The sequence below is a fragment of the Phodopus roborovskii genome, unplaced genomic scaffold (assembly GCF_943737965.1).
Source record: "Phodopus roborovskii unplaced genomic scaffold, PHOROB, whole genome shotgun sequence".
NCBI classification, from domain to species: Eukaryota; Metazoa; Chordata; class Mammalia; order Rodentia; family Cricetidae; genus Phodopus; species Phodopus roborovskii.
In genome coordinates, this window is record NW_026125430.1 from 59,985 (window position 1) to 81,788 (window position 21,804).

The window sequence follows — 21,804 nt, forward strand, 5'->3', positions numbered from 1 at the left end:
GTGTCATTGATTGTGGCCATTCTGACAGATGTAAGAGGGAATCTCCAAGCAGTGTAGATTTGTAATTCTCTGATAGCTGATGATATATTTAATATTTCCTCAACTATTCATCATCCACCTGATATTTCTCTATTGGGGATTCTCTCTTTGAATATATACCCCACTTTTAAATTGAAATATTGTTTTTTTAATATCAGTTTTCTTCAGTTCTTTATACATCCTGAATATTATTCCTCTACATTATGTAGAGTTGGTTAAAAAAAAATTGCCTATTTTTTAGTCTACCTCTTTGACTGATATTATCCTTTGCCTTAGAGAAGCTTTTTAGTTCTATTAGATCCCATTTATTAATTGTTGATCTTAGTGCCTGAGATATCTGTTGTCATTGTCCATGCCTCTATATCCAAGGCTACTCCCTATTTTGTCTTCTACCATATTCATTGTAATTAGTTTTATGTTGAGGTCTTTGAACCACTTGGATTTGAGTTTATACAGGGTAATAAACATGTATCACTTTGCATTCTTCTACAAGCAGACATTCATTTTGATAATTTCCATTTGTTGAAGATGCTGTTTTCTTTCCAGTGTGTATTTCTGGCTTTTGAGATGGCCCCACCATTAAAAGTTAGACTCACAAACAAAATCAAATCATCTTATTTTTTAAATTATATATATATATATATGTATATATACATAGATATATAGATAGATAGATATAGATGTAGATATATAGATAGATATAGCTAGCTAGATACATACATAGTTAGATAGATAGATGTTAGAGAGATGGTATTTTTATTCTCTTCCAATTCAGTGCGTTTTCATGCTTCTCCAAGAAGCACTGAATATTTGTAATATTCTTAGCTCTGTTCAATGAAGTTCAGAGTAATTATGGTGTATGATGTTTACTGTGACATGCAAGCTTTCATATCTACCCTGCCTTAGCAGAAACAAGTGAATCTCAGGGACTCAGGGACTTCCACAAAATGGTTCAAGATCACTTTTCCAATAAAGAATGAAGAAAGGTGTAGAGGCTGGATGATCCAGTAGCATAATACAGGTTATAATTCATTAACCTGTTCTACACCAAAATACATTTCATTCAAATGAAAACAAATATGTATTAAGAAATATTGAACTGAAAATGAATTTTAGAGGAGAAAACAAGTATAGCTAGGTCAATACAGCCAGGATTTCTGAATCTTCTTCGAATTCCCCATGACAGCACCCCTTATCAGCAGGAAGTAGTTTGGAAAGAACAATGCCCAAATTCCCAAATATTGGCTATAAATGTTTGTTTTCATTTAAATGGACCTTGTTATATAAAATAAATAAAAAAGAAAAAAAAAAGTATAGCTAGGTCAAGATCTCACCGAATTATCCAAATTCAATATTTAACAAATATAGTGGCATTATTCTTAAAAACACAGAAAAATGTTATCTATATAAATTCTTGTTTCCTTCTCAGATATCTTTCATTTGTATTTAATAGACTGATATATGGGACATAAACATATTTATCCATAGATATAGTACACATCTGCACAGAATTTCTCTATGCAGATTTAAACACATAAGGAACAACTTGTCATTTGTAATATGCTATAAAATTTTACTTTTAAAAATTTAGCTCCAGTTTGATTGGTTTTAAATGTAGTATGATGGACAATATTTTCAAATTATGATGCATATGTATATTATATGTTTTATTTAATTAGCTATTCAACCTGACCAGTTAGTAAAACAAATGCTAAATAATTTGGGTAGAGAAATATATTGGAAATGAATATATTGACAATAATTGTACCATATGATTCATTATGCTTAAGATTACTGGCTGAGAGAAAGATTTATCATACTTCAAAAATGTTTTACACTACAATGACAGATTAATTTGAAAACAAGAGGACATCAGGCATTTTGTTACTAGAATTGTTCTTGGCAATCACCCAAGGATTACAACTGCACAACCTTAAAAACAGCAAGAAATTGACTGCCTTGACAAAGGCACTCCACAGGGTCACTAAGATTGCACATTAATTCTTACTGTGCATTGATGAGCTCCATTTGAACTTTGCCAGGGCTTAAACAGCAGTGACAAGTCTGGCACTTTCAGAATTATATGGGTCCTGAACAAGACTGGAGAGCTAAGATTTCTTATGTCTATTGTTTTGTTTTTTATTTTTGTTTGTTTCTGTAGGAAAGTATATCTTAATAATTAGTAATTATTTTGTATTAATTAGGACTGTGATCAGCTAGAAGAATATAAATTATAAGAAATGAGCATTTGCCACATTTTCTTCCTAATAAGATAATTTAATATCTTTATTCTTGTGTAAAAAGACATTTATGAATATTTAACAAAAAAAGAGACAATGCATTCACAGGAGTCTATCAAATTGTTTTTTTTTATTGGTTTTAAAGTATAGTTAATTCACAAAGTTCTGTGACAGTGTGTTACTTCCATATATCCATAACAAATAAAATAGTTCATAGTAAAATTTTTCCCTTCTTAAATTGTGCTTATCAAATATTGCCCTCAAAAGTTATTTGCACCTCAAATGATATTATTAATTTTTATGTTAATTCAAATTGTATGGTCTGTGTTTTTGTGGGTTTGTGTGTTTCTACGAAACAAACCATATACAACACAAAGAAGTCTGTGTTAAAATAAAGCAATCATGATAAACGAAGAATAAAACAAACGAATGTCTTACCCAAACCAATAATTGCTATATAAAATAACAGTATTACCATGTGATTTTTAATGCTAAAGATGAATCAGGTTAGAAATACAATAATGATAAAGGTCATAGGCGTAAACTAGTTCAACAATATTAGACAAAGCTATTTTTGCATAATGAATCTATGATCTATATAACATTATTTAAAGTTACCACATATGCAGAAATATATTCACTGCTATACTTTGGTGTGGGAAAAAAAAGAGGTTAAAGGAAATTTTATATCTACTTATTTATTATATAATTATTTGTTGACTATCTCTGCCAAGAGAGAGGCCCTTAAGTAAGTGATGTTGGATGGATGCAAATAATTGAAACGGTGTCTGCTTTACTCACATTGACACAAGAAGAAATAAAACATTTAATCATTAATGTCTGGAATACAACATCAGGAAACTGATATGTAGACGTATTTATATAGGGTTTTCCTAGTAGAAAAACTTAGGCTACATACAACAAAAATATTACTATTCACTAACTCAGGCTATAGTGTAACTCATACATCTTTAGTTCCTGCCATCTAATACCTAATATGTAAAAAGCTGAGATGTACATTAGAAAGACATTAGATAGATTTTGAATGTAAATTTTAGAAAAATAGTAAATCTATAGTGATATTTTGGTGTATGTAAATTGCAAAATGTAAAGGACATGGGGTCTAGAGAAAGTAACCTCTGCCTTTTAATTTAGTTTACTTTAATTTAGTAATTTAATTTAGTTTCAGTACCCATGCCTTGTGCCTGCAGGTAACACCAGCTACAGGGAATCCAACTCCCTCTTATGGACTTCACAGATAACCACACTTACATGGGATTAAAACAGACACTTCATATATACCATAATAAAAATAAATTTCAAAAAGTTAAAGGACATAAGCAAATATTTAATAGGATTAAATATTAAACAAGTGGCAAATTAGTAAATAAATATAGGTAAATAAATATAAGAAAAATCAATTATAAATTAATGAAACCTCACTAACAATTCTTCTGCTCTCCCAATGGTCTAAATCAGAAAATACTTTCTTTGAAAGTTACCTGATAAAAGTAATTGTATCTTTTACACATGTGATTAATATGTAAAAAGAAACTCAGTATTTTGGCTGTAATAACAACATACTGAATGTTCAGAATTTCCTAGAACACTTATAATTGATCTAGAAATTGTATATATGAAGATTTATGATTTGAATATGAAACAATAGTGCTTAATTATTAGGTTAACCAGTGAAGTACAAAATCCATAAGCAGTTCATACTTGAATTAAAAGGTAGAATAAATTTCTTGGTATTTAAGGAAGAGGCATAGAGACTTTATAGTTTCCTCTCTTTAAATTTTTATGAATCAGATCAAATTTTGTCATAAACTGAGTTGTTCTTCAATACAATGAAATGAAACTAAGCTAATCACAGTTCACTGCTACCTCACCTGTGACAGTATGTAAATGATGTTCCTTAGGTGCAAGTAAGTGCACCTAAGGAAATACTGATTTGATACCAGTATCTGTCACTTTATTACAGATTAAGAATGGCACCATTCCTGGCCATGATAATTGCAAACAAGATTAGATATACCCTGGGTTCCATTAATATCCCTTTATTGCGTTATGTAAATTACATGAAAACATTACCTATTCATCTACAATTTATGCATGTTTTTAAATCTTCTGTGTCTAAAACCAAGATTGACACAAAAATGATGAATTAATAATACTAAATCATACTTATATTTAGTAATAACATTAAGAATGTATTATAAAAAAGATTGTATTTCCATTTGTCAAAAGATTTTTGACAAAATTCATATGATATGAAAAATCCAATCTCAATAACAAAGAAATAAGATTGTTTTTATTAAGAAAGACTTGGCTGGCATTATTCTTTCAATAAAAACATTAATATACCTTTTGTTTCATGTTGCCTTTGCTATTTTTTTTTTTTTTTGGTTTAGATTTTTCTGTGTTGTAAAGAATAGGCCCTTGGTCAAATGCTATGTTTGTTTGTATCCATTTTAAAAATCCCATTTCATCTAACTATCTGCTAATAACAGATGCTAATCACACTATGAAAATTTCAAACCCATTGTTCCAGCTGTGCCACTGTAAACTTATCCTCTGAAGCAATTACACATTTTTGGATTTTGATTAAAATACCACTAATACAGCCTAGGACTAACACAGACCCCCTTAATGTGGGTGTTAGTTAGGAGGACTGGGAAGTGTGTGGGGCCCCTGGGAATTGATCAGTATTTATCCCTAGTATAGGAATGGATTTTGGGAGCCCATCTCACACAGAGGGATACTTTTTCAGCCTAGACACATGGGGGAGGACCTAGGCCCTGCCCCAAATGATATGACAGACTTTGAAGACTCCCCATGGAAGGCCTTACCCTCCCAGGGGAGCAGAAAGGGGATGGGCTTGGGTTTAGTGGGGGTGATAGGGGAGGATGAGCGAGTGAAGGAACTGAAACTTAAATGTAAAACAACCTTGTTCCAAATTTAAATTTTTTTAAAAAAGGAAAAAAACTAACACTAGTGTTCTACACAAGCTTATAGGCAACTATTTGGAGCACCCTTTGGCCTTAATACATATTTTTATTTTCATTTTTAAGTAAGATGTTATTTTTCAGTTAACAAAATCCATCTATAAGCATTTTCCATCCAATTCTACTTCATTTTGTTAATTTACAAAATTTGGAAAGCTTGTTTTCAGAAATTCTCCCCATTAACAAAACTGTGAGGAACTAATCGGTGGCTTACTCTCTGTGGGAAAAAAATTTTATAATTTTTTAGAATCCATAGAAGACCCTATGCATTTGTAGAAACCTAAAGAAATCATGCTGTTTTACTGTTCTTTAAGCTTTGAAATTTTTTCTTATAGTATTTATGTCTAAATATTTTCTGTAGATATTTAATTTACTCAAACCAGGAATCATATGAATCTTCTAGTACCATACATGAGAAATATTCATCCAAGAGTTTACAATTACCAAATACAAAAAAGTTATTATTTTTACATAATATTATAATTCATAGCAACTTATCAAGATATTACTGTTAGGAAAATAGTTTTGTTTAAAAATTCTGACAATATGTCATAGATATACATGTACCAACAATTAAAGGGGGGAAAGTGAAGTTCTTGGGAGGGTTTGGAAAAAAAGAAGGAAATTTTTATAATTTTATTATAATCTCAAAAATAAAAGGAATGAAAAATGTGAAAGGAAGATTTCAAAGTTATAACACTTCATAGCATGCAAAGATTGCTTAGTGGTAGAAGTCTATAAAACATTGTAGTCTAGAGGATCAGAGTTAGAGCTACAACCATTGCCACTTGAGTGGTCAGTCCTTCCACCCAGAGCCAGGATGTATACTGAGCCCATGCTGGTGCTAAAGGTCATGTCCTGGTCTCTGGTCCAGCTACAGCTGGGGTATGTTTGGGTATCTGTGTCCTGTCACCTCAAGAGACCCTAGGAACCATGGGAGATGGAATCAGTGAACCATGCTTCATGCTTTGCTAGGCCTTGAAAAGCTGGCCCCTGCATGATAGAGAGATGGCCTCCATCCCTCACCACACACCCGAATGAAACAACCCTGAGAGCATGTATGTAGGGAGCTGATTACACCAACTAGCCTGAGGTGGTGGTCCCAGGGGTCCAGACTAACCAGCTTGGCTATTATCCAGGTCACCAGCCAGGCCTTGGGTTGACCCACCTAGGTAGGACCTGCTGGAGCTGGGGAAAGGCCTAGTCTAGTGCCATGATACCCACAAGATCTTCAAGATTAATGGCAACCACAGGATATCTGAGATGACCCAGTGATGACGGTGTACAAGAAGTCAGATACTTTGAACCAGACCAGTAACTCATTGTAATAGACATTTGCCAGAAAATCTTACAGGAAAAAGAGGTATAACATGGCACAATGAAGCCTCCATTGCTACCAGGACGAAAGGAGAGATATTAGAGAAGCAGGAAAGAAGAAGCAAAGAGACTCTTATGTTGTGATTTTTTTTTTTAATTTTTGTTTTTGTTTGGTTTTGCTTTGCTTTTGTTCACTTGCTTGGTTAGTCAATTTGTTTCCTTATGGGGAGCTTGGCAGGGATGAGAGGAGAAAGGGAGGACTAAGAGGTGAAAGGAATTGGGTGGTTTGATGTGAAATTCCCAGAGTCGATAAGAAGTTATAGAATCAATGCAAAAATAAAATAAGTAACTGGTCCCACAGAGCATTTCCAAGAATAGACATTCAACAAATGGCTGTTGTGTATTTCTTATCAAATATTTTCGAGTGAACCAAAATATAATATAGTGCATATCAGAATTATAATAGTTTTTATAGCACCTGTCTGTATTATCTTTCCTAATATACTTGTCTGAACTCTTTAATCATTTTAAATTTAACATGAGGGATAAAAGAAAGCTCATGAAGAAAGGAACAAAGGAAGAGAGAAGGAAGAAAGGAAGGGAGGGAAGGAGGGAGGAAAGAAGGAAGGAAGAGATAGGTCTAAGTTTCTATTTTATTTTTATTACAAGCATTGGGTCTGAGTTTTCCCACACAGTTTTCTATTCATTTCTTTTTTTTTTAATTTAATGTTTGCTATATTCTCTTCTGTTAATCATTTTAACATTACCATTGTTAAACTGTGTTGACAAAACAGCACACATTGGGAATACACCATCTACCCTTGGACTTTTACTCAGGAGGGGGACACATGAGGACCGTTAGTACAAATGTTTCCTTAAATTATTATTGACATCCAAGCAAGGCTGAATAAGAAACAACAAAAATCTCAAGGAAATTTGTGAAATTATGAAAAAAACCCAGGAACAACAGCCCACCGCTTCCCTGGAAAAAACTGCCCCTGCGAAGCCCATTATAAGCCCTGTGCCTGTTCATTTAGCAGCTGCCATTTTCTGCTAGGCCAGAGTCAGCCAGTCTCCTGGTTTTCTCCCTTCCAAATAAATCTCTTGAATGAGATTTTGGTGAAGATCTTTTTTCGCCACAGCAGAGCAGAGAAGCAGTGGACACTTCTGCTGGGAAACTTCATTAGGGGAGCACCGCAGAAGCGCCAACTTTTCACTGGAAACAGTAGACTGCTATTTCTGCTGGGGTTTCCCCCTTAGTTGAGTAAAGCGGAGAAATAGCAATTTGGTCCAGAGCTGAAAAGAAACAGACATCTCTGCTGGTAAACTCCCTATTGGAGCAGAGCAGAGAATCAATGGACATCTCTGCTGGGAAGTTCACTTAGCAGAGTGAAGAGGAGCCTGCAGTAAGGGCTTTCTTCCAGAGGAGTAGGGTTGGTAGCCACATCCTGTGGGAAGACGGTCCCCCTGGAACAAAGATCTGGGTATGGCTGTATTTCCCAACAGTCACTATTCCTTTCTCCTCAGTGTTCAATATCCCGGAGCTGTAGGTACCAAGAATACCTTACCTTCACAGCTGTAGGTATCCATGATACCTTCCTATCATATTGCACTATGGATTTAAATGACAATATAACTTTTAGATTTCATACATATCTTTAATTAAATGAAATAGCTAATTCAGATGTAAAACATTATGGATTTGTATTTATTACAGTTTAATAAGGGTCAGGATAAACAAATAGGCCAAATAGATGTTTATTCAGGGAGAAATAACTTACAACCTAGACAGATGACCGCCAGCAAGTTCCACAGAATGCTCTCCTCTCCTTCCAGCCAGCAAGAGAGTGTTCCTAGGCTCCTCCTCAGACCTAGTTCCACAGTCATTTCCGCCCCTGGCTCACCCCCCCATGGGCGTGGTCAGTGCCACAGAAGGTGACAAAGTGAATATCCCACTACATGTATTAGTTCATTTTCTGTTGCTGTGATATAATGTATATGTCAACTTATAAAAGAGCTTAATTTGACCTTTGGTTCCAGATGGATGTATGCTACATATGGCAGCTTGAGCTGGAGGCTAAGAACTCACATCCTTACCCTGCAGCTGGAAGCAGAGAGTGGGGACTGGAAATGGTGTGTAGATGTAAATCTCAAAACCTTTTGGTTTTCTTAAATAGGTTATTATATAAATAATTTTTCTGCTCTCTCCCCTCTTATATTCCCTTCCTTATAATCTTTAAAATTTATGGTTTCATTTTAAATATGTTGTTGATAATACCTATATGTATATGCATATGAACATTATTAAATATAACTTATTCATTCTGTATAATGTTACCATCTGAACATTTGTTATTAGATAATTACTGTGACCATCTCTGTAAAAGACTCTCCAATTCTTAACATTCCTTAGCTACTTATGTCTTCTGCATATAGTTGAGACCTCATAGTCTTTCCTCCATCTTCTTTGATGTTTATTTTTGCTGTCCTTGTTAACTCATGTTTAGATAGTCATATTAGTGAGAATTTATGTATGTAGCTTCTGAACTCACTGTTTCATCAAACTTCATAATCTTCTGACTCTTATGATCTTTCCACTTTCACTTTCTCAATGTTCAATAACCAATAGTTTTGGGAGTATTTGTAGATGTATTCAATAGCCCTAGATTTCATAATTTTATATTTTAACTAGTTTTAGTTTTCTTTAATGATCTTTGTCTGTTACAAAGAAAAGTTTCTTTGGTGAATTGTGAGAAGAGTTACATGTGAGTATAAATAAAGAAAGACAAATTGGGGACAAATAAGAATAGTCACAGATTCTGATGCTTTGGTAAAGTAGTGATTGTAGGCTGTTCTCCAAGACCCATCATGACTTCACTAGCCCTCGCTAATTAGCAAGGTTTCAAGTACTAGGCTTTATTTTCTTTTTGTGGAATGCATTTTAAGCTCAGTTAGAAAGAGGATGTATGTAGCCAAGTTATGCATGCCACTACTGCTCCAATATATTTATTTTGCCACACTGACACTTATATGGTTTATAGGCATTATAACCTAGGTAGAACTGTTTATTACCTATCTCCTTTGCAAGCTTGCATGGTGACTTTAGTTTCATGAAAGCTAATTCTTCAGGCAGGAGGTAATCACTTCAGTTCTACCACTGAAACCTCTGAGCCTTATATTTAAAGTGCATGGTGTCTTCAGCAATATTACACTATATTTTTTTTAATACTGTCATGATTTTCCTAATTTCAAAAACTACCAAATTTAAGGAAATGAAGAACAAGTTACCATGAAATTGACACATTAACCAAGTATGATCCCATTTGTTACCACCATATGAATGAAATTAAACTGGTAAGAAATTCAGTTTATAAATGATATAATAGAGAAACAGAATTATTCATCAGATGTTAAACATTAAAACCTCTTGAGAACAAACATCTCAGTATTTAATGCCCTTGAAAGTACACACTTAATGCTCAACAACTCCTTCTTTTATATACCATTAAAGAAACTCTTCCGCATCTTCTAAGAGACATCAGGAGAACTCTTCAGCAGTGCTTTGTCCTAGTACACATCTCCAATAGGCAGGACTGATGTCTAATACCTCTCAATCCAGTGATGCCCTCTTCTAACAAAGTTCTAAAGTTCATGTCAGTAGGAAAGAGTCACTCTTAAGACTGGTTATATCTGCAAATGAATGTGGGTAAAGTGAATCTTTTTTATGATTGACTTGAAAAATTACAAAACTGACCAACTTTATTTTTATATATATTTATTATTTTTTCTTATTTTACGTGTTGATCCTAGTTCCCTCTCCTTGCCTCCCTTGCCCCCCTTGAAAAACTAATGTCCTTAAACTATATCTGTAACACTATGTTTATAATAAAAGAAAGCCGAAAATTTTATCATTAACCATTATCAACTTGGGATACTAAGAAATGATGATTAAACCCACACGTCTACTTTTTTAGTTAATATTACTGAAACTAGTTAATAATAATCTTACCTGGTTTAAAATTCATATTTCTCATTTTTGGTGGTGTTTTTTCCTTGTTTGTTCACTCATTAATAAGCTAGGCCAGAAAATTCAAGGTCATACTATCACAGTTTGAAGCCATACAGGTCACTTTTACCACCTCTTCAAAGAAATTACTTTTTTAATTGCAATTTTTTGCCATTTTTGTAATAATACCCAGAGCCTTTTTAAGTTTTTAGAAAACCCAATATTTGATTTCCTTCTTGATGCATAATAAAAGAGCCATCAGAAGGCAATGAAAAGTGCACTGAGGTCCTTTCAGGCTCATTTATGAGTCATAAAGAGCTTGATATGTTAAATACCAATTTCATTGCCATAGCTACATGCTGAAAAGTCCTCAGACATCTGGACTACTGGGCCTTGTGGGGCTTCTTTAAAAAATGATATAAAATGTGTGTGAATTAGGTAACAACAGACTACTGATTTTATCCTGTTTATACACTGATATAAATTTTCTTCTTCACTCTGTTTTTTCTTTAAAAAAAAAAAACAAAAAACAAAAAGCTGTTTTGAAGTATTTTCTTTGAACCCTCCCCCCCACATACACACATACAAAAAAACTTCAAGTAACAAAGGATAGGATTTAAAACAACAACAACAAAAAATGAACTAGTTTGAGTATAATCTACTTTAATAGCAATGATATTGAGGTATAAATGGTTTTTAATAGGAAATATAAAGTATTATGTGATAAATGATATCTGTGTAATGACTCTGATAATCATAGAAGTTGCCTTGAGTATTACTTGCCATGTGGTTTTGGAAGTCATGCATACTGCATCCATGTTCTAAATTAGAGTCATCATCCCCAAGCTGATGTGATGATGCTTGAAGAGTCCAGCTATAGAATTAAATTCTATTTATTCATATGTACGCCACATTAATTAGCATAATTTGTATTGATTACATTTTAATGAATGCATAATATGTATAAATTATGTTGGTTAGATTTTCTAAACTGGACACAAACTAGAATCATCTTAAAAGGGGGAAACGCAATGGATAAATTGCTTCCATCAAATGGACTATGGGCATATATATCTACACTCACATTCTTTAATGTGTAATGTGCAAAGTCAGAGACCACTGTGGGAGATGACAGACTAGGTGAAAAGCAAACCAATAAAGAGTGGCTTTCTGTTGTCCCTGCTTCAGATCCTGCCCCAGTAACCTGCTTTGAGTTCTTCTCTAGCTTCTTGCAGAAATATGACATAGGGCTGGTAATACAAACTAAAACCTCCTTCCTTCAGACTGATATTTTGCCTACAGTATCACAACAACTAGAACGTAAGATAAAATATAATTTTTAGACTTATAAATGTGAGTGACTGGGATTAAATCAGCATAGTTAGCATATACATGAGTTTAACTTGTTACTATGTCTTTAAAATGGGTGAATTTAAAATTCACTCTTCTAGATATCCTAAGAATAATCATAGTAATGTAATAGATTTCTCCCATTTAAACATAATTTGTGTCACATGACCCACCTTGCATCTTTTGAAAAAATTTAACTTTATTGTTTGAGAATTGTATACACCAGTGCTCCAGGTGAGTATTGGGCCAGAGTGCAAGTCCAACAACCCCCAACCTCCCTGGAACTTCCTGGGCTGCTCTGACTACATTGGACCCACCTAACCATGTGAGACCACCATGAGGCCTCACTCACCTGATCTTTGAACTCCATTGCCAGCCCTCTGCTGGAAAAGAGATCTCCAAGAGCATTTGGATCATCCAGAGTTACATACTTCGAACTCCAGAACCACCTATACCCACTGAGAACGTAGAGTAAAGAGAGAGAAAGTCCACCTGCACCCACTGGAAGAAGCAATGGGAAGACGGCAATACAAGAAAACACCCAACAATAGAAAAACAAGCATGACACCACCAGAATGTAGAGACACTACACCAAATAGACCTGAACAGATGAAGTATAAGAGAATGACTTAAAAATAACATCATAAAAATGATAAAGGTCCTCAAAGATGATATGAGCTACACCAAATAGACCTTAACAGATGAAGTATAAGAGAATGACTTAAAAATAACATCATAAAAATGATAAAGGTCCTCAAAGATAATATGAGAAAATCCTGTAAAGAAATGGAAGAAAAAAAAACAAACAATAAATTGAAAGAAATAGAGGAAAAGACCACACAAAAAGTGCAATAAATGAACAAATCTCTTAAATAAAGTAATGAAAGCCAAGAAAAAGCAATCAAATAGATGAATGAAATAATTCAAACAGTTCAAGACATCAGGACTTGAAAACTGAAATAGAGACCATAAAGAAAACACAAACTGAGGGAATGCAGGAAACAGAAAAACTGGGTAAACAATCAGGAACTACAGATGGAAGCAGTACAGAGTAAAGGAAAATGAAGAAAAAAATCTTGGGCACTGAAGATAAACTAGAGGAAATAGATTAATTGACCAACTTAAGTCCAACATATCTGTAACACAAGACATGCAGGAAATGAGGGACACCATGGAAAGGCCAAACCTAAGAATAATAGGCATAAAAGAAGACAAAGAAGTCCAGCTCAAAGGTGCAGAAAACATATTCAACAAAATCATTGAAGAAAACTTTCCAAATCTGAAGAAGGACATGCCTATGAAAGTACAAGAAGCATAGTGAACACCAAATAGACAGGACAAAAAAAAATCCCAGCACATAACAATCAAAACACCTAACATACAGAATAAAGAATAGCAGTGAAGGAAAAATGTCAGATAACATATAAAGGCAGACCTATCAACATTATACCTGACTTCTCCATGGAAACTCTCAATGACAGATGGTCCTAGATAGATGTTCTAAAATATTAAGAGTCCACAGATGCCAGCCCAGGCTACTATAACCATTAAAAATCTCAATCACTATAGATGGAGAAAATAAGATATTCAATTGGCAAAGCCAGATTTTTACAATACATATTCACAAATCAAGCCATACAGAAAGTTCTGGAATAAAAACTAAGAAATGGCTAATAGATAATCCTACTTTACCAGAAGCCAAAAGAACAAGATGTACAAATATACTCACAATACCACAACCAATGACAACTCTAAAACAACAAGAATTAACAATAAATGCTCCTTTCCCTCAACATTAATGGTCTTAACTCACCTATAAAAAGGCACAGGCTAACAGAATGGATACAAAGACAGAATCAATCCTTCTGCTAGATACAAGAAACACAACTAAGCTTCAAAGACAGTCATTACTTCAGGGTACAGGGTTGGGAAATGATCTTCCAATCAAATGGACCCAGGAAGCAAGTAGGTTTAGCTATCCTAATATCTAACAAGTTAGACTTCAAACCAAAATCAATCAAAAGAGATGAAGACAATCACTTCATATTCATCACAAGACAAACCCATCAGCACAAAGTCTCAATTATGAACATCTATGCCCCAAATACAAAAGTACCTGAATTTATAAAAGAAACATAACTAAAACTCAAAGCTCACATAAAACCTCACACACTCATAGTGGGGAGACTTCAACAACCCACTCTTACCACTAGACAGGACTACCAGACAGAAACAAAGAAACAAAAGTAATAACAGAAGTTATGTCTCAAATGGGTATAACAGACATCTATAGAACATTCCATCCAAACACACAAGAATATAATTTCTTCTCAGCTCCACATGATGAAGACATCAAGGATAACAGGAACTTAATAAAGGTGATATACAGTAAACCAACAGCCAATATCAAACTGAATGGAGAGCAGCTTAAGGCGATTCCTCTAATCTCAGGAACAAGAAAGGGCTGCTCACTCTCTCCATATCTTTTCAATCTTGTACTTGATTTTAGCTAAATCAAATAAGACAACAAATGGAGATCAAGGGGATACAAATTGGAAAGGAAGAAGTCAAACTTTCACTATTTGCAGATGATATTTCCATAAAACACCAGAAAAACTACCAGGGAACTCTTACAACTGATAAAAAGATTCAGCATATTAGTAGGATACAAGATTAACTCAAAAACAAAATCAATAGCCCTACTATATATAGTTTCATATACATGAAACGGGGGCTGAAAAAGAAATCAGAGGAGCATCATCCTTTACAATAGCCTTAAATAAAAAAAAAAAAAAAAAAAAAAAAAAAAAAAAACACCAAAGTATCTTGGGGCAATGCTTACCAAACAAGGGAAAGAATTATATAGCAAGAATTTCATGTATTTAAAGAACAAAATTAAAGAAGATACTAGAAAATGGAAAGATCTCCCATGCTCTTGGATAGGTAGGATAAACACAGTAAAAATGGCAATCTTGACAAAAAGCCATCTACAGAATCAACTTAATCCCAATCTAAATTCCAGAACAATTATTCACAGATCTTGAAAGGATCCTACTCAGTTACCAACTCCTAATATACAAGAGAGAGTTGTATACTTTGAAACTGCTGAATTTATTCCTGATGATGCTGAATTAACTTCACGCTTTATACATTTACTAGATATAATCAGGAATAGGACTCATCATATAAGTGTATGTATGTGTGTGTGTGTGTGTGTGTGTGTGTGTATGTGTGTGTGTGTGTGTTTAGGGTCCCATACAGGTCTGCCATCCCATACAGGTCTGCCAGGTCTTTTGCTTCAAAGCAATGATGAAATTGATTGATTATTATTATTAAGCATGATGGGGGAGTCAAAATTCCAAACCAAACAAAACTAAACAACAATAACATAAAATTCACCAGGTAAAGAGCAAAGGTATAAAAACGGATTTTTTCCCATCATTTGGCATCAAGATAAGGAAATAATTTTTAAAAAAAGTTCTACTTGTTCCTTGTGTAACAAAATTCCTTTACCAACAGATTTTAATCATAAAAATGAAATTTAGAAAATAGATGTGTTTCATTATGCAGAATTTGAAAAATTAAAATATGTGAACCATGCTGTAGACACATTTTCATGATTTCAAATGAGCAACTGCTCTGAGCTCTGAAAAGAATGATTCTGTTATTATACACTTATTAGAGGTAATGGCTACTATGGCTATAGCTACACAAAATAAAAACAAACAAAATTCTGACACAATATGCCTCTAGGAAATTAAACAATTTTGTAATTATTATAACATAAAGGATATTATTGGTATACCACACAATCATACAGTGCAACCAATCGTTGAGAGACCAAATCACAGTATAAACAAGCAGGGGGAACCACCATCCCCAAAAAGAGATTACATAATGTTTTACTAAACTTAACCATTTCTAATGCTGATGAGAAAAGAAAAACAGCCACAGAAAGACATTGGACAATAGGAAAAAATCGTCTGAGTTAATCAGCAAGTGTACTTTATATATGCAGAATATGTATTATATTGGGATAGAGGTATCACCTTTGTTTCTGCAGAAGAGGAAGAGCTTTGGATACTATCCAACTTGATCAAGATCCATTGTACAGGAGAAATCTCTTGATGACAGAAATAATTATTTATATATATATATATATATATATATATATATATATATATATATATTTCCATGAGTTATGGAGACCTCACAAAGTAGGGGAATTGTTATGTACTTGTCTTTACAGAAAAAGAGAAAACACCCACCTTCAAGAAGCCAAAAGACACTGGACTTATAGATGCCTAAAATACCTAAAGAAGAAAGAATAGCTATCCATAAAGAACCATAAACTAAGAAGAATTTGCCTATGATATCTATTCTGTATAAAATCTTTCTGCCTTAAATCTTATACCTCCTTACTTCCTACTACTCTGGGTAGTTCCAATTCATGTAAAACTAATGCTGGATTTGGAGTTGTAATTGGATTTACTTCTGTAAATTCAAGAATGTTGTTAAAATAAAATGCAGACTTTCTGCCTCATATCTAAAAAGCCAATTGGTATAAGACAGAAAGAAACTCGGTTATCTCTCTAAAATCCTAATTTTGCTCGTACTTGTTTTCATCATTATTGTTACTTATAAAAGATAAATTTTTCTGTGCTAATAATACTATTTAAGTCTTCCAGAATGAACAGTAAAAATTCCTAACAGCAATCACAGAACTCTCCAGAAAGAAGATAGGGCCCTGCTTCATAGATTCTACTTGATTCAACTAGATTTTTTAGAACTACTAAACATTAGTCTAAGACTAGATTGGGACTAATATTGCTTTAGACAGTTCCAGACCAGCTATCTGGAATGGTGTACCTTCTTATATTATTCTGACCAGATTTCAGAAAGGAACTTTAGTCAAGGATATCTTGCCACTCAAATACTACCTACCAATGTTAGAGCTAGTCTCACCACACTTTCTGTTGCTTTGTTTTTTCTTAGAGATTCCATGGAGTCAGCATCACCCTATTACAGCTGAGAGTAATTCTGAAAAACAAGGTCCCTTTTCCCCATAGTTTGCAGTAGGATAATTTGGTTTGGATTTTTTTTTTCTCTTGTTACCTGCTTAGGGTTGATTTTTAATTGTGTAGAGTCAGGGATGGAAGGTGATGGTCAGCTTCTGGTATCTCTTTTAGATAGGTTTAGGGATATGGATGGGAAGGGTATGGGTAGGTTGGGATATCTTAACATATCTTCTTGGGATTAACATATCTTCTTGGGAACTAATTTTAGCAACTATTGCATTGTTAGATTCTTATATGTTGACTGAGTAGGGTTTTCTTTCTGGTTACAATATTTTGCACACAAAAATAAAGCTAATTTTATGTGAATATTTCGTATATTGACACAACTTAGGATATTTTACCAAGTTGCACTTTACAGTTCAACCTCTAGTCAAGACATTTCAATTTTATCTTGCTAAAGTATTTTAGGAAGCTTTAGTCATTGAGCAACTATGTTTCTGATAATTACAGATTATAGCTTCCCATACTTCTTACACTTATGAGGTTACTCAGGCAGATACTTGATTTTCAAACACTTCAAAGACCTGCAGAATATGACATTTAAATGTTTTAATATTAGTTCTCCATTGACATGAGATACAATTGTTCCTGCAGCACCCAGATATTCCTGAGCATATGCTAGGCAGTGTTGACACTCCATCTGGAGTCCATTCTCTCCTCAGCTACTGGCTTCTTGGGCAAAGAACTGCCCCCACCTCTCAACTGCTGAACCTGTACATGTTTTCCTAACTCGGCTTGCAAGAGATAAACTTGTCAGGTGTTAGATGAGCTTTAAGACTAGAAATTCATAGCCATATCCTCCTATGTCTTAGATAGACAAGATTTAGATTTCCAGATTAGGACTGCTATCAGAGTATGCTCTGTCATGACTTTACCCTAATACTGTAACACTGGACATGTAGTATATATTTATTGCTCAATGTTGCTCTCACTGGTAGTAGGTTTTAATTACTGTATATTTAGCTTTCTGTTTCCAGGAATATGCTTTACATTTGTTATCATTGTATATAATTTTTGTATCACGCTAAAAACCTTCCTTAGACTAAAAGGAGAATTATAGTGGTCTTGCCTGTAATGGTGGCCACATCCTTTTGAGTATGTCTTCAAGTGAATGGAAGCAGAAATAGGGAAGCATAAGGTGTGGTCTTCCTTGTGTGGGTCTTTTCTCTTTGGTCAGCCAAACTGGTAGGAAGGGCAGGGAAATGCTACAGTGGTTCTTTGTATGTTTTGTGTAAGTGTTTCCCAGTAAACACCCATTTATCATTTATCTTGGGTCTAGTAAAATCATTACACCCTCACCTTCAAAACTGTGTTCTGTTTTTTATACTTTATTTTATTTCATGTTTCTTTTAATATAAATGCTATTATCTTATCTCAAAGTATCATATCCTAGAATAAGAAATTTAGCGTTTGCATTACTTATTCTCTGATGATTAAGAAGTGAGCACTGTGGAAATGAATTCACTGCTGGGAAATCATATAACTAAGACCAGCTATCTGCAAATATTAAACCTCTTAATTCAAGATAATTTAGTACACACATCATTCGTAGAGGGATATAGTATCTTCTTGAATTTGTTTAGTTTTAGTGACAAAAACATATGCTTTGAATTAGATGACTCAAAAATATTTAAAACATCCAAAGATGACAGGTAGTGGGAAAAGATACTCACATGATCAATTAGTTCACGAACCATTCCATTCCACTGTCCATTAACATCATCCTGGGCTCCATATTTTCCATCCTCCACAAGCCTGATTTCATATGTGAAGCCAAGGATTGTGGATAGCTCTCGTAGGAGATCAATACAATAGCCCTCAAATCGATCATTTCCATAGAGAGGTTTGTCAGACTTCTTAAACAGGACATAGGGCTCTTCCTGGAACATTAAACATGAAACAGTAACACATCAGTCAACCAGTCAACCAGGAAACAGCATCAGAGCAATTGAATTTCTTAGAAAAGAGAAATTTTTCATTATTTAGGAAAACAGTAAATCTAATTTTCTTCTTATTTTTTTAAACATGGTTTGAAATATTAATAAAGGAGATATTGATACCACTTAAGGAATAATTGTGTCTTACAAAAAGTAACTATTAAAAACCTCACCATTTATGATCATAAATACACAATAATTAATACTATATTTATGGCATATGGCATATACTACATATATATGCTTATATATATCAATATATATATAACATGATTAAGATAGTCAAATGCAAATTTTACTACTTATATAAAGCCTAGTATCCTTTTTCAAACAGATCTATGAATATAAAATAATCTAAAATTTTTATTACTGTGTATAACTTGGAAGAATACTAATAACTCACATTACTACATTTGTCAGATAATTATGAAGTTACAAGTGCTACAATGAATTTAAGAAGAAAGAGTTGTGTCACTCTTAAAACACAGAGACAGTCTGATGTTCAACATTGTGACACTCTATGTCATTTTGTGTTCTTATTGTGACCCAGCTTCACCTATACATGAATGAGAAATCATTAAAGCCAAGGCATTGATCTTGTAACAGACAATACATACATAAATGGAACACAGAACTTCAGGTGGAAGTTAGTTATCAAAAGATCAAAATAGAAAAAATACATGGTTAGACAAGAGAACACGCGCAAAAATTGACTTGCGTCTCTGGAAACTTTGACTAAGGAGGTACAATATAAGATACAGCCTAAATTAGGAATTAGAGGTAATAGAGTTAAACATTTGAAAGTAGATTTCAGGTCAAGGCATGAATGTCAATATGACTCAGGAATATTGATGAAAAAAAAAAAAACTATCCTTTTGTTTAAAGTGATATCCAATGAAGGGAGGGAGAAGGAACGTTGAACAGACTGAGTATAAGAAACTTAAGTCAAGCACAATACTATGTGTGTGTGTGTGTGTGTGTGTTTGTGTGTGTGTGTGTGTGTGTGTGTGTGTGTGTGTAGAACCACCCCTGTCATTGAATATATTCAACCTTGCTAAGTACAAGTAGAATTCAGATCCTGTTATATTTTGAGGAGGATCAGATAGAATGTGGTATTAGCACAGGCTATACTATTGATCTCTCATAAATCATACCAACCATGTACAATTACAATATGTCCAATGTTTTACCTTTACCAGAATTGTATATCCATGGATAAACACATTATTTAATTTCTTCAGATTAATTTTACATCATTTGGGTAGTGTGCTTTTCAGATTCTTTCATGTGCTTTTTAGGCTTGATAGCCCATTTCTCCTGAGAGATCAATAATGATGTATTGTGCATATGTGCTTCAGTTATTTGTCCATTTAACTGGTAAAGAAACGAAAATTCTGAGAAAGACCTACAAAACCACCATTTGCACCAAGTCTAGGGTTAACATGTCGCTGTGTCTTTGGTAAGTAATAGTCATGTTAAACTATTTTTTAGTTAAAATAGTATTTCAAAGTATTGGGAACATTCTAATCCTTGTTGTTTTCTTCCTCACCAATACTTATGATGGTTAATGTTGTGTACTTTTGGAAATTATTAATGCTCACTATTATTTCTATTTGAAATTCCCTGATGACCCATGATGCTGAACCTGTTTTTAAAAACTTGAATATTGTTATAGTAGGACACATTTGCAGTTATAAGTTGTCTTAAAGTAGAATACATTTTTCAAGTCTCAAAGCTAAAATTGGTGAACAGTTGAAAATAGCCAGAGTGTAAATCTGTTCTGTTATTTTCAATTTTTTGAAATGTATGTTCCCAAGTTTTCTGTGTTGCATTGAATAACAGAAGATTATTTGAAAGAAACAATAAATGTTCTGTTTTATGAAACATTAGTTAAAACAGATAGGAATCAGATATTATCCTGTAAGTATGTCCAGAGTTAGATATAATTGTGATTACTCTCAGCTGCTGTAATTAGGGTAAGTTTATATATATTGTACACACACACACACACACACACACACACACACACACACATATATATATATATATATATATATATATATAATTCACAATTTATTCTTTATGGGCAAATAGATGACTACGTGTATGACAGATCTGTATATAGCATTCTATCAATGAACAATTCCCTTCCCTGGCTTTCCAATTTCATATTTTAGAAAACACAAATCTGAAGAGTCTATTCTATTGATGGGACTTCCATGACTTAGAATGAGGAGTAGCCATAGCCTAATATCATCTTTTCTACTGTGTATTCTTGTTCTAGCCATATTTACTTTGGTTTTTTTTTCCTGTCCCCCAACTACCTTTAACTATTTTTAACCATGTTTCATATTGGAAAGTAGTTCACATATATTAAATCTGAACACACAAATATTAATGAACACTACATATTGAAAATTTATATGGCAAGAGAGTCAACTCTGTAATGAAAGAATCAGCACTGCCAGGCAGATAGTTTTGAATGTAAAATAAATACTGCAGTGAATGGAATCAATCAAGGCTCTATTCGAAGCCATGGTACCTCAATCAAAATAAAGAAAGTATTAAAAACTTCTGAGATATATAAGTGCCTCTTCTGGGTTACAGTGTGGTACTAACATATCCATAGTTCCAAAATGCATACAAAATATTAAGAGGCTAAATATTTAGAGGAGAAAATCTTGTTCCCTTGCAAAGGAGAGAATAGTCTGAGAATTCTGGGTAGATAGAATGATAGTCAAAAGAATCATGTAAGCACAGTAAATTAATTCTATAGACATCATACTGTGATTTTAATTATTATATAATTTGTAGATAAGGATGATATTC

The 21,804-nt window shown here is 33.5% G+C and overlaps 1 protein-coding gene across 1 annotated transcript in view; it reads right to left on the reverse strand.

The window, feature by feature from the left end:
* Positions 1-21,804, reverse strand: part of LOC127215308 (glutamate receptor ionotropic, kainate 2-like) — a 120,579-nt gene that overhangs the window by 59,284 nt on the left and 39,491 nt on the right. The window contains exon 3 of the mRNA XM_051175679.1: positions 18,712-18,918. Within this exon, the coding sequence (XP_051031636.1) occupies positions 18,712-18,918 (207 nt within the window). The remainder of the gene's footprint in view (positions 1-18,711; positions 18,919-21,804) is intronic.